The following is a 15,348-nucleotide window of genomic DNA, read 5'->3' as shown; positions in this document are numbered from 1 at the left end:
GACATGCTCTTTAAAGTGGATGCTTTGCATCTTTATAAAGATTGTATCCCAGTTCTTTAATGCATACCAGTTGGGTTTCAGTCTCTATTGTACACACTGTGCATTCTTCCAATTTTTCACCTGGTTGGAATTTTAAAAGTTTTGGTTTTGAACCACCAATCTCAAAATAAAATGGCATCCCAAAACCCTGGAGAACATCTCTTTCCCTATGCATAACCAGGGTGGCAGATCAACCTGTTTCAAATGACAGTGTGACGAAGGCCAGGCAGTTTTGGGGAGCACATTTCCCCACACAAATATACTTCCCTGAAAGACAGCACTCACTATGTACATTATTTTGCACTGTTCATTTATCTTAGATATACCTATAGACTGAGAAGGAAGAAAAGGAATGATTAGTTAGATGTTGTGGGGTCTGCACTGTGCAGACAGGATATCTATTTTTTTCAAATAAATATTTATAGCAGTCGTTAAGTGTGTCACAAAACCATTCCTACAATATGAAATAAACTGGAACTGTTAAACTTCTGTTTACAACAGCAAAGTTAGTTAAATGGTTAATTAGCTAAAAAGTTAGTTTCCTATGAAGTATTTTCTACTTCTGGAATTAAATACTGTGCAACCTCTAATACGACTACTAAGTTTGCACGTAACAAGAGCTTCATTAAAAAGCAAGTTTTCCATTTCTCAAATGGTATGATTGTTTGTACTCAGTCCACCAAAATACAAGTTGCAGTAACATTTAGATCTTAGAATAACTCTAATAATTTGTTAAGAAAGTTAAATCTGCAGATCATAAGATACTCTTATTTTTCCTTTCAAACACCAACCTGTAAACTTGTTTTAATCTTCTAAAAATCCTACTACTAAAGCTATCCGCAAGTAAGCAGATACAGCAGTTTTGAATGTTTCTTAATGGCTGAAGAAAATCAAAACTTTCTCCATACAATAACAGCTACCAGGACTGAAGCCTACAGTTTCTGTCACAGAAAAGCAAGTCCTGTGCTGCTGTCCCCTGGCAACATGTTCTCAAAGGTGTCCTTCACACTTTTCATGTCTGCAGTTCACACTCCAGAACCTGAAGTTTGCATCATTCTCCTCTAGGACCTACTGATGCTACTGACTGTATACTTACTGTTAACAGGTAGGTTTTATGTCACAGAGTGAAAGGGAAAACCTGGATCATTGAAACTATTATCCTGCTGTCTCAGGAACCAGTTCAGACACCTACTCTGCAGGTCCTTAAAAGGTGCTGGACTCAAGACTGCCAGGTTGTTTTGTTTCAGAACGCACACCTAAGAGCCAGAAATCTTCAAATTCTGAGTCTCCTTTTGTGTAGGACCATTTTCTTGTGACAGCACTATTCTTCATCTTAAGTAGCTTACAGTAAGCCAATTAATAAGCAATCTATGTTTTATTATTAGTCATTATACCTATAAAATTTTAATCAGTTCACTTTCTAAATCTGAAAATAAATAAATCTATTTAAACACAATGCACACTTACCTGTAAGCATTAATGTAGTCCTTTCTGTGTTGCAGAAGAAAATCTTTCAGCTTTCCAATATGAGAAATCTAAAAGAATAGAAATCATAATTAAACTTCAGTCTGATAACTGATTACTTTTAAGTTTAAAGTTCAGTATTACACACTTGAAACATGAATTTGTAAAATTATTTATTCTGTAATTAGAATTATAAAATTTGCTCTTTTGTATTACAATTTTCACTTCTTGCAAGCAGTCAATACATAAAAATAAGCTAAAAAGATCTGCTGTATGAAGGTACAATTCAGACAAAAGTAGTAAAAATACATCTTCTATCCAAAAAGCATAAACTAAACACTAAATATAACTACAATATCAAACATTAAAAATATTAAACATGATAATAACAACACAAAACATTATCTAAACTGGAAATCCAGAACCTAATGTACACTTTAGAAAATTAATTCATTTTAGAAGATCATGCAAGAAAGTTTAAAACATTTTACTGAAACAAATACTCAAGTTCAGTTATCAGAACTTGTAGAGCAAGATGCTATCCCTCTCTTTTCTATTTTTGCCATAACAGAATGATCAGTTTGTGCCCAAACTAAAGTAGTACCTCTATCATCTGATAATCATTAGTAAGTTTTGCCACAGCATACATCCCTACCAAATTTCTATTTCTAGATTTCTACTTCACATTACATACATTTTACTATAAATCCACTTGACTTTCCTTATGAAAAGTCTTTACAAAGATCCTTTGAAAAAGATGAAAAAACTCCTGAAAATCTGAAAGAACTTTTGCAAACGTTAGTCTGATCTAAAAGATCTGATGTAGCATAAGACGCTGCTTATTTCAGAGACTAGAAGAACTGCAGAAATCTAGTTTAACTGGCCACAGAAATAAGATGATTACCAATATGACTTCCTTAGCAGGTCTTGAAGGAGACATGATGGGAGGGAGGAGGAAGGGGGAGAATTATGTACATTACTGGTATATATTTTCAAGGGGGAGGGAGGGAGAACCTTTCTAAAGCATATTGTGAAGTATTGATTAATAATTCAGTGTAAAAATGCATGCATGGAATTTTACAAAACAACAGTTGTTTTAGTTTACAAATACAGCAAATGGTTTACTCCATGTATCTGGGAAAAAGCATCAGAAGCTGTTCAAGTCTTAAAATCCTATTTTCATGCAAATGTTCCTTGTAATTAAACAAACAAAAAAACCACAGAGAAAGAACACAGAATACTTTGGATAAATAGAAGATTAATTCCCCCAATTATTTTTTTCAAAAGATCAGCATCTCTTAGAAAAAAATAAGAGGGAAGGGGAAAAAAACGTACTTAGTAAGACTGCAGTGATCTGTACAACTGAAAATAAGTGTTTCCTTGTGCAAATAAATTTCCTTATTGTTATTTGCTCTTTCATTTTACTACAATTCATTGTACTGGATAAGAATTTTCCCAGTTTTCATGTTTCAAGTTTTCCATGTGATTAACAGCAAGGGAAATTTCATCCCATTCATAGCAAACAGAGTTCTGTTAGTACCACCAATATATACCAAGTTTCCTAAAGTACGTTAGCACCATCATATGCAGTAAGAAGGGAAACACTGAAATCTCTACAGGATCAATGAGGCACAAAGGGTAAGCTAAACTATTCTACAGATGTTCCTTCTCATGACCACTGGAACTTATTTTTTGTATAGTGATCTCTTTCTCAGCTCAGATTGGGTATGTCATGAGATTTGCTGAATAGGTAAATCAAGCTTGACTATGAAAGCAAAACATTTAAAACAGTCATACAGTGTTTCAGTAGAACAATAACACTTAATAAGCAGAAAGAAAGTACTACAGAGGACAAAGAGTAGCAATGTAAAATAAGAAACTCATTTGAAAACATCTACATTAATTTGTCAACAAACACTAAACTAGAAAATAGATTAGCAAAATTTTATAAGTAATAAATCTTAATATTACTGCAATAGCTACAATTTAGGAGTGATTAACAAGCAGAAAGAATCAGAATGACAAGCAAGAACACTGTCTTACAGTAATTAATTCATCTAGTCACAAAGAGCATTCTATTTAGGCTAAAATTGTCATCATGTATTTGAATTGCAGTGACCCCACTTTGCCTCTCCTTCATTTGTAAAGCTATGTTCATGAATTTAGAATGACACCATTATGCCCATACTCGCATCAAGCTCTTAGTTCCCAAGATTTGCATCAGAAGTGAGACTTCTTGTCCTACTTTCCCCTCAAATTCTAACAGCATCTTCTGCAATCCTGCACTACTGCTATTTCTCTTTTGCCTTTTCTTACCATGTACTACTGGCATATCTTCAAATTCAATTTGTCATTACCATATCAACAAAATTAAACATTTTTTTTAATTAGGTCTCAATAGCATTAAAAAGAATGTGAATTTTATTTTTAAAATATTTTTTTTTGGTACAATGCTTAAGCTTCTGCAGACACGAGATATCCCTGATCATACAAATATAAATCTCGAAGATATCTCTAGGGTCATCAACCTGCTATTATTCTGAGGTTATCAGAGGCACACCACATACTCTGCAAAGTTATTATGTTCCAGCCTAAAGGCAATAAAGCATCTCCCTATTCCAAATGCATGGTTTTATTATAATCCTACTGCTCTTATTATGAGTAAGAACCATCAAATTGCCAGGTTTACTGATTAACAACTTTTAGCCATCTGTTCTTGCTTCAAAGTAGTTCTTTCCCTTTACAGCTCTGCTTCCCTGCATGTGTTTCAGTTTTCCATCAATAACCCTATCTCTCTCTAACTTCTGTAGCCCCAAAAAAATGACCCCAAGCTTTTAGTTTCTTCTCACAAGATAGTTCTGAAGTTGCCTAACCCATAACTTTGCAGTTGCTCCAGTTTACATCCATCCTTTTCCAATGCAGATGACTAGAAGGGTATTCGCTGGTGCTAGTTACTTTGTAACTCAGCTGGAAATATCTTTTCTTCCACCATTTTCATTGGTTAGTTTCAAGCTTACTCTTTGGTTTGGTTCTAAATACCCATTCTTCTGCTTAATTTCTTTATTCTCTCCACAACTTCCAGACCCCAGAGTCATTCAGCACTTGCTGTAACGTATCATGCTCCTCCTTCTGCCTCTCAGTATCCCCTCATCAGTAAATTTTACCAATCCATCTTACCCTGGAATTAATTTGAAAACTCATCTTGTTTAGTATTGTGCTTATTTTGGGGAATGCAAAAAGTAATTTCACTATTAAGCAATCTTCAGCCCAACACTTTTTTCAACACAGAAACATTGCTGATGTCACTATTAGTTTCCCTCTGCTGACTTAATTATAGTCAATACATTTGCTTCCCTCTGATCAAATGGTACCATCTTCAATTCAATGCATTTTCATTAAAAACAGCTGCCTTCAGAACCTGAGCTTTCCCAAATCTGCTGTGTCTGAACTCAACCCACAGACTATCTGAAAATCACAATATGACTGCATTACAGTTCTAAGACTTTGTACAAATTTCCAATTCCAAGCTCTGGTTCCCAGTATGTACCTTGCTTTTACCCTGCTGGTCCATGACTTTTTGCTTATTAATTTAGCCTGGAGACCATGCCTAAACTATTCCTAATCTACACTCCAGCTGCATGACAAAACCACTTTTTTGCTAATCCTCTTTTTATTTACATAGCTAAAGCATATTTTAACGTTGGGGATTTTTAATACCATTAGTTAACTTGTGAATTTTCCCAAACCTGACTTTATCTATACAAAGCCTTCCCTTCTGCAACAGTTTTATTGGTCAGTCAGTTTCTCTCTCCCCACTGCTTTTTACTGCCTCTGAGCTAATTTTTTTGTATCTTTTCTAATTAGTCTTTCAAGCAGACCTAGAATAACTTTAAAACCTACTTGCATTTCAGCATATCTATTTGTTCCACTCCGTTTACCCATCCATCAAACTGCAACTTCCTATTTACTGTATATGCCTGTTTTCAAAACAATTATACTACCAGTTGAGACAGTTGTCAAAAGGATAGATGAGAGCAATTTGAAGATGAAGCACAAACACATCTGAGTATTGGCCTCTTGTCATGGTCCCCATTCTCCTGCCTCTGGAAATCAGCTTTCTTCTCTGAAAGTCTGGAGTTGAGAAATAAGCCTCTCTTTCAACCCTGAAATGATGAAATTCTTTCCCTTTTTTTTTTTTTTTTTTTTTTCCCCCTGATGGGATAAGAAGGCTTAGAGAAATGCCCTTCGCAGTTACAACACTCTTGCACTACATTTAGTCTTAATGTACCTTATGGGGAAGAACACTACTGAATTTCCTGATATAACTGACATGTTTATGAGAATCATGGGAAAAAAAATAACCTTCCTCCCAATATTGCCAACATATGTTATATCATTATACTAATGGCATGTTCTCAAGCTTCTGCTCACTACCAGAATACAGAAAGTTACATTCTTTCTGATGATGAAAACTACTTAGGAAACTCCAGGCTCTTCCTCTTCTCTTCCCTTTCCCACTGGCACTCCCTTGAGGGTCAATGCCACACACCAGAACACTGAAATGACTTTTTTATTTTTCACATTACTCTTCTGGAAATAGGGGTTAATAATGCTTAAGAACAAATATAAAAATCAGTTGCTTTCATTTCAGCTCCACAAATACCTGTATCAGCACAAGAGAGAGCAGAAGCTGGATAGCACCAGTAGGGAACTTCCTATAAGATGCGTCTGCCATGAAAGGAGGTATATTTAGTTACAACTTAAGAAACTTGACATGATAACCTCCTAAGCTCAGGTAATGAAGCTAGAGACTCCAGATGTTATTTTAAAATTGCCAAGTGTAGCTCTGATCATGAAAAAGCAATTTATTCTCTTAAGTGAAGCTGCAGCAGTTTTCCACTGGGTGGCAACAAAAGTGTCAGCATCACACAAGTAAAAAACTATGAATTCACATAAAAGGCTGTAATCTAAGTTTTTTTGAGTTACTTTAGGTTCCAGTTTGCACTTCACGAAGTTTCTTCAATGTAGACTACCTCTTTAATGCATGTATTTGGGTTTTTTTGCCACTGTAGATTTTTTTAAACAACTCTTATTAAAACATAAAAGCAAATATTGCATATAATGCAGGTCCAACATAAAAGGAAGCTGTGAATGGCTGCCATCTGCTACCACAGGTGGCATGCACAGCTCTATTTATACTTGGGGCCTTCACTAGAAATGGTAGATGTTCCTCTATTTAAAAATTTTTCTTAGGATTTTGGAGCAGGCTATATTTTTAAATAAGAAGAGAAACAGGAAAGCATTCCCTCCAAAGCAGCACCTTCAAAAGATGCATATACTTCTGAATGAAGACACTACGTTTTCTTCAGTATCTTAGCAATACATACAGCATTTCTCTCCACTCCCAACAAAGAATTGATCACTCATGAAACAGTAGGTTCCAATTTGCATACGTTTAACCCACTGCAAGAAGCAGCAGCATTGTTTACGATTAAAACGATTGGAGTAGGTTCCCGTGACATATTGTAGAGAGAACTCCACAGTGCTGAATAATCATTTTCATTGAACAAATGTAGCATTTTACCAAGTTTACTCTTCTACCCGAACAATAAGTATACTACCTTATAAAATTGACTGTTACACTTTGCACTACATAGTCACTCTCAATTTTTAGAAAATGTACTTTAAAGGACACTTTAAAAATACTTAAAACCAAAACATCACAGAAAGGCTCTTGCAAAAGTTTTAAGAGACATGGCATTTACTGTTGATTCGGCAGCACTGACAAGCACGGCTGATGGAAGTGTCTTATTACCCATAAAATTAAAAAAAAAGAAAAAAGTTTTACATTTGATTTTTCAGTATGTCCAAAAAGCCTCATCTACAAGTATCTTCCCTAAATAGATTCCATCTACATATACACAAAGATAACTACATTCTACAACCCCCTCTGCAAACAGCAGAAAGTTTAAGATTGTTATAATATTAATATCTAGACACCTAGCATATTTTTGATTCCAAACAGGCAACCCAAACATTTCCACTGCCTATTTCAGAAGAAATTAAGAATTTCACTAAGACATTAGGTGATGTACAGGGACTGCATGTTTCTGACCAAAAAAATACGGTCTCAATACTATGAGGAGGTACAGTAATTGGTGTAAGGACATAAACTTGTTATTATTACAAAAAAAAGTTTCCAATGTCTAAACTATTTAAAAAAAAATAAAAGAGGAAATTTTCCACAGTTAATGCATGTAATGAAGGCAAGCGTTTTGAGAAATCTGAAAGAAAACTCAAACAATAAATACTATAAACAAAACCTTGATTTATATTAAATAAATTTTAAAACCAAGAGCTTGGGCTCTTACCCGAACTATTACAGTTTGGAAACACTAGTTAGAAAAGTTTTGATGCAGAAATAGCTCCTATGGACAGGTTTCCCACTACAAACTACCTTTGATTACATAAGATTATGAACTTTTAAAAACACAACGCATGAAAGGCCAGGTCCCACACAGCTCCCTTCTAGGTTATATTTTAAACACTGTCAGCCCATTGAATTTGCGCAGACTCCTGCAGGATGTTGCCTAAGAACAGACAAGGTTTTGGTCTTTAAAATACTCTTACCCAGATTCTACAATTCAGAAACTGGAACCTTCTGAAGACAAAATTTTATAATTCTCCAATACAGTGATGAGCAACAAAGATCAAACCAACTAAGTTAAACCAAAGATTAAATTCAGAGCTGGAGCTTCGGCTCTGAATTTAACAGTGTGAAAAGTGTTATTTAGAAGGGTGTGGATGGTGACTTCTTAGTAGGCCATGAGGTGGTGCTGTCCTACCAGAATTCATTGCAGAGGCGCTGTGGCTGCCTCCAAACGTCAACTGTCCAGTTTTCAGCTGATTTGTCTCTTGAGGGCATACATTTGGTTTAGGTTTCCCCAGCAAACGTGAAAGTTTCTAAAATAGGTCACACAGATCAATTGCTCTTGTAATCTGAGACCCAAAGGAGCAAATAATATCTAAACCGTGGCGTGGGGGTGGCCTGACACTGGAAGCGGGTAGCAGGAGTCCAGGAGACAGCCAGCCTGGCTACCTCTAATCTCAGGAAAATTGTGACTTTGTTCAGTTTCTGCTTTACATCAGCATGTATGTTACAGCAGCAGCAACGGGCAAGGAAGCATTTTAATTGCAATTTATTAGTAGTCTTGCATTCAGAGCAAAGGAATTAATATAACTAAGAATGGAGGTGTTGTATTAATAAAATGGGAGAATTTAAAAATTGATTCAATTGAATTAAAAGCCATGAAAATTAAGACTGAGGCATTTTGACTCTTCAGGATAAAGATAGTTCAAAACTTGCAAAAGATTTTAAAAATAAAATGTGTAATATTATCTGTATTTTTCTAATTTAAAAAAATGATATTTTTTTCTAAAACCAAAGTAAAATTTTAAGGAATCACTGCAAAAATTTGCATTAGCCATTATGGGATATTGGAAGATAAACCTGTTTGCAGAATACCACTGGCAGTATTTGGTGATCATTAGGAAACCAATTAAGAAACCTCTAAACTTCATTAAGAAGCAAAAGTGATTTCCTAACTGGTCTGGAGCAGAAAATGTTTCCTGTTACTTAATATCAAACTGGCAGAAAGGAAACAGTAAAAAAAATCACTGTCTTGCACCATAAAGAAAAAAATAATTTGCCTTTAAATTAAATACTTTTTGGGTTTTAATTAGCATATATTTGTAAATACTACCAATGGCTTAAAAACTGTGTCTCATTGATTTTTGCTACTGTCAGTTCACATTGGAAATAGCCTCTAAAGTGCACTTTAGATCTGCACTTGGTTGTTTTCATTTTTTATTCACTGTTTATTACACTAAGTGGAAAATTTGGTTGTAAATAACTCACTATCAGCCTAAAAGCTTCACATTTCATCTTACCATGCTTTCCTTAAAAATAATCCACAGCTGGTATAAGATTTGGTCAACTGCATGATGAAGAGATTATTTTTGGAATTTTGTGACACAATCTGATAGAAGTAAAGCAAATGTAAAACCTAAGAGCTCGAAAGCTCCAGTTCCCCACTGACCACAGTGAAGACTGAAACTACTCAGTAATATCACTGGATGAAGGTTTACTGGGGTGTTATTTGGGTGTGGGGTTGTTGTATTTTTTAAAAATGTGTATGGTACTGATAACAAACTCCAACTGTACAGAAAAATTACTCTGAAGCTATGTAAGGGGTTTTTTTTAAGATTGAAATCATCCTAAAGCATATTGTATATTCTTAAAATCATTTTAATGCTTTGTATTTCAAGCATTTATAAATATTTTTTTTTAAAAATCTGTCTTTACAGGACATTTACTTATAAACACTGAATTTCAATTCTGAACCAGAAAACTGCAATACACGTAGAATTTAAGATGAAGGTATTTGCGTTAATTTTGTCACTATTTTCTTAGATCTTGGGGGAACACACTGGTTTGATACCTGCACATACAGAAGCACAGCTAAATACTCTGAAAATAGTATGTGGAGTCAACAACAACATGAAGTGACCCCCAGAAAAAATTAACAGTAGGCTTTCTACAATGTAATGTCACGCTAAATGTTTTTAGTAACCAGTCTTCATTTATTCTCTGTGGCAACAAATACTTTGAACAAAAAAAAAAAAGCAAGCAACATCTGATTTTAATAAAACTTACTATTTCCCTTTTTCTTGTTTATTGTCCAACTCTAATCATAACTTTCTTTAACGTTTATACTTTCACACAGTCATCCAAAACCTCACTGTCTAAAGTACAAAACCCACAACAATTGTGGGGAATGTTTTGGTTGAGAGATAAAAGTAAATTGGCCAAAATACATATTTGCAGTAATTGGCCTTTACTATTGCTGTTCAAAACGCTCCATTTACAGCCTTTTGGTGACTGCATTCAACCTTGCTTGTGTCTTTCTGTAAGACGTATTTTGTTTGTCCCTCATTCTCATAGTCTGAACTCATTTAGCACTATGTTTTCTTGACTCATAGATGCTTTACAGTATAGATTTCCAGTCTCATTTAACAGATATACAGTAACAAAAGGTTACTTTATCTGACCATCAGTATGAAATTCAGAATCCAAGTGTTTGCAGTGCAATTCAGAGAGAGTTACGTGTGCTTTACTCTGGGACTACATCGAATCTGCTTCAGCAGAAGCCATCACGGGGCACCAGCTGTGCTGACGAGCTTTCTGCTGAAGCCGCAGCCGGCCTGGACGCGGCAGTCCCTCATTCCTCTGCCAAGCCTTTCTCATTCAGAGTTCTACGTTTCAGTGTATTTATACTAATACACCTATACATGATGCAGCATGAACTGGCACAGCACTGTCTCAAAATCCTAATGCTCTGTCAAATATGATTCATGGGGACAAGCATCATTCTGCTTCCGTGTCTATTTTTTCTGGACTTTCGTCATTGGTGTAACAGTGTTCTTAGCGCAAAAATCGTGCCATTATCTTTCAACACCTTCATTTGAATTATGTAGATGAAACATTACTTTAGTGGTTGCTCTAGCATTTACGCCAAATAAGTTTCTCCTTCACTAAAACACTAAACTGGACCAAGAAAACACCCAGCTGAAAATGAGAAATTTATGATTCCTTATCTAAGGAACACATACAGATCAGGCACACAAGCAAATAAATAAATATACTGGAACGAAGTTAAATCTGAACACATTAAGATTTTCATCCAAGTGCTTTATGGTTTTGGCAGAAAAATTAAGACAAAGCCCCCACCCCACCTTTTTTTTTTCTCCTCCTCCTCATTTAACAGGAAACCCCAAGACCTGGATCATTTGCCCTACATCTTAGGAACTCGCTGGGCTCTGGTCACTCTAAGTCCTTAAATCTAATCCAGAATGATGCACTGATAGAGGCTATTCACATCTTAGGTAAATCTAGACAGAGTTTCTTGATCGGACACATGGACCTCTTCCATTCCAACCCACTTCAAACAGACTGCTTTGCTGCATTTTCTGAGCAAGCTACTATTTTTCTATTACAGCACCTAGGAAGCATAACAAAACAAAAAGTTCCTTCCTCCACCCCCGAGAAGAATAACTCTTCTCCATTATTCCTTATAACAGCAAAAATTTTGGCTAAACTGAGGTGAGGAAAACAACAGTAGCAAAAAAAAATTATAATCCCTTTAATAACTCTTGGACCAGACACGGATACTAACAGAGTCTGAAATCCAGTTTGCTAATATTATCTCATTCCCCCCACCCTGCCCCTTTGTAAGGAACCTAAGTGTCTTACAGAATGGAATCAAGGCAAAGCACATCAGGTTCTCAACTACTACAGGAAGGGCTAGAAGTTCATCAGAGCATAAGCTGGCCTAAAAGCATCACTGAGAACAAAAGCACCTTACCTTGTCCCCACTCCAGAATCTTCTGATATTACCAAAGTCCAGCCGTAACGTCTGAGAAAAATCCTTCCCCTACAGTACATTGATCTTTCATATTTCTAGTAAGTTTACCAAATAACCATTCGCTTCCCAAGGTAACATATGATGTGGCATGAAAAAGTGTCTCTGGACCCCTGCATTTGTTTACCACAACATGCTGTTCGTGTTGGTTTTGATCTACCTAGGGTTATCTGCCAACTGATTTGGCCTGTGAAAAAACTGGTGTCCCCTCCAATCATGGCTGAGAATAATTTCTACTTGAAAAAATCCATGTAGATAGTCATGTAGAAATTTCTCCCGAGAAAGTGCTTTCAGAATTTGGGAGCAGTAAGCTTTAGCTGTTATTAAAAGGGAAATCAATGCTATTCTTTCGCATCTGAGTAATGCTGCCAATTCCAAAGTATATTTTTAATCACTGAAAGCAAAAACTCCTAACAAGAATTAAGTTGTAAAGTAAAGGCACTTTTCCTTTCTCACTTTTTCTCAGCCACGAATCTCAGTAAGATTTTTTAAATGTCCATTTCCTGTAATTTTGGTAATTTTAGAATATAATTATTTTTACATTTTTATGATGCCTTTGGGGTATCATTACAAATATTTTTAAGCATTTAAACTTAGAAAAATAAAATTAAGTAATAGGTTCTCTTAAGGAGAGACTGTCAGTCCTGTTCTGAATAAACAATCCCTTTTAGAAGCAATCTAGAGATTTATATCTGCTGTAACCATAGAAATTAATCTTGAGTTTAAACAAGAGTAAAACATAATTTATTTAATGAAAATCAGAACACAGCTATTGCAAATGAAAGTTGAGTTTCTGGTTTTTTAATTCAGACAGCTTTGTATGCAGTCATAAGATTTTACTTGATGGGCTACTCCTTACAACTTAATCATACTCACTTAAGCGTTTTGAACAAAGCATTCAGATTTCTGCATATTTTAATTTTACTCAAGATAGATGTCAATCAGTAAGATAAAAGTTAAAGACTTTTCAGATTAAAGAACCTGAAGTTAAATGTAAGAAACATTTTTAACAATAAGAGCAGTCATGAGAAACTGTTACGACATTGTGAGGCCAACAAGACGACAGCACACAAAAAATGTGAGTTTTTCATATAGAAAGTCTGGGAATAGCAGAGGAGAAAAAAAGCAAAAACCGGGAAACATTTTTATATGACAGCATAGCTAAAAAAATGACATTGTGTTCAGAAAAAAACAGTGTTTCCTATAGACTAAGAGTATTTACTAGGTTGCATGAAACATTCCTGCATGCAGACCCTCAAAAACTGATAACACATAAAGAACTTCAAGATTAAAATAATTAAATATTTACAGCTCAGTTAAGCAAGAGCTAAAAGAGCATCAGTGTCTGCCATATTTTCAAAAAGCAAGGAAAAGAACTTGAAGTTCATGAGGAAACACTGATATGCTTCACAATATAACATCAAGATAAAAATCATAGCCTAAAAACCTAGAAAATTCTTCACATCACAATAGATTCAAATAGTTTCCTGTGGGAACACCTGTAACAGCCACATAAATTTAACAGAAGTTGTGAAAAAGATGTGAGTATCTAGTAGAAGGAATCTTTATCAAAAGAAATACAACCTAACAGATAATTTCTCTAATTCCCATATGTATTATGATAAACTATTACATGGCACTTCCAGCTATTACATCACCTGCATACAAGGTCTTCTTCTAGAGTCTCCCCAATGATATCAATAGGAAATTATCAGACCATATCAGAAAAAATAAAATTTAACCTTATTTACCACTACAAAGCTAAACTCTGAATTCTATACTCTAAACCAAATTATTCTATTATACAATGACAGATATATAACTGAAAAAGAGGAAGAAAGAAAATTAAGGTGCTTAAAAGCCAGAAGTTTCTAAAAAGACAGTAATCATTCATAAGCCAGAGTACCAAATCTGAAGTGTTCAGGAGATAGAAGCTTCTGGTCTTGGCCTCCTCCTCTTATCCCTGTCCATAAAGGAGAATGAACTAGGAGACTCAGTCAAACTCAAGGCTCACATGGACGTAAGAAAGCTTGGCCTCCCCATACAAATGAGAATGAAGAGACTCAGTGAAGTGAACTTTCCAAGGCAATACCAGATACCTGAAAATACAACAGTCCATTCCTGTCTTCTAGCTAACTCACCTATTTACTATAATAGGCTACCTCTCTCCGCAATGTATTACTCAATTGTCAAAGCACTATCTCTATCTCTATAAAACCTCAAACTCATAGGAACCAGCAACTTTATATAGTGGGTACCTTTTTGATGGTATGCATCCACAGAAAAGAAAATATATAGTGTGCAAATAGGGAGAGAACAGAGAAACAAACCAAAAAAATCTAAGGCAAATACTTAGCACACACACACAAGAGGAAAGAAAAGGGTTGACTGAAATAAAAGGAAACAGCATCTGTACTGAGACGTACCACCACTGTATACTGCTGCATCAAGTCTAAGGTTTCAGCCAGTAGTCAAGTCCAAAGGGCCTCCAAAAAGAAAGGGCTGAAAACTATGGTGTTATCTCCAAGGCTGCTCAAGAAAGCAACACAGTCTCCATTTTGAAATTATCAAGTGACTATAAATACAACTGAGCACCCAGCAAGCTGTGAGACAATCTTAAAAAGCAAGATTATGAAACACATGCTGAGACATCTTATATTTATTGACAGATTTATGTTCACAAGCACTTTGTAGTGAGAGCACACTTCAGTAACCCATCACCTTAAATACACTGAGATAAGATCATGTTAACTACCAGTGGGAGGAAAGAGACTGTGCTTTTTTGGTAAACTGATGAATCAGAAAAGCTCCGAAGACAAAATCCATTAAAACACTATTTTGAAAAATGAACTGGAGTTCTGACTTGACTTGGCACAATCTGCTAGAAAGAATAAAATGGGGACTGCTTCACGCCCCACCCCCAATTTTTTAAGGTGTATTTGACGGGCAACGTCAGGTTTTCAACACCTTGTGGCACATGAACATTTCAAAGATGTTAAGAGTTTTCATAGGGGCCATATTCTTCACAATCTTCTGCTAATCTACACACGGACATTGCTGTATGTAGGGCAAGAAGGAACCATCAAGTAACTAAACCAACACCATGTCAACACGTAAACACGTACAAATTCTCTACGAGTTTACTGATTAAGTTGTAAGAATTCCTAAGCAGCTCTGTGTTAAGATTCAGTGTCCATTAAGCAGTTTACTGTGTCTCACCAACCTGTTCACAGTGAAGAAGTCACTGTCACTTCTGTGTCTTTTGCCATAACAACTAGATTGCCCAGGTTGGGCCACAGTATCTAGATGCACTGCATTGCAGGGGAGAAATAACAAAAGAACTGGATAGAAAATACTTGTGTTT

General features: G+C 35.5%; 1 protein-coding gene across 1 annotated transcript in view; it reads right to left on the bottom strand.

The window, feature by feature from the left end:
• The window catches only part of STX18 (syntaxin 18), a 70,475-nt gene that overhangs the window by 32,749 nt on the left and 22,378 nt on the right, over positions 1-15,348 (bottom strand). Inside the window, exon 2 of the mRNA XM_055702801.1 lies at positions 1,507-1,574. Within this exon, the coding sequence (XP_055558776.1) occupies positions 1,507-1,574 (68 nt within the window). The remainder of the gene's footprint in view (positions 1-1,506; positions 1,575-15,348) is intronic.

Source organism: Falco cherrug, chromosome 1 (assembly GCF_023634085.1).
Source record: "Falco cherrug isolate bFalChe1 chromosome 1, bFalChe1.pri, whole genome shotgun sequence".
In the NCBI taxonomy this organism is placed as follows: domain Eukaryota; kingdom Metazoa; phylum Chordata; class Aves; order Falconiformes; family Falconidae; genus Falco; species Falco cherrug.
This window is presented reverse-complemented; position numbering and strand designations above follow the sequence as displayed.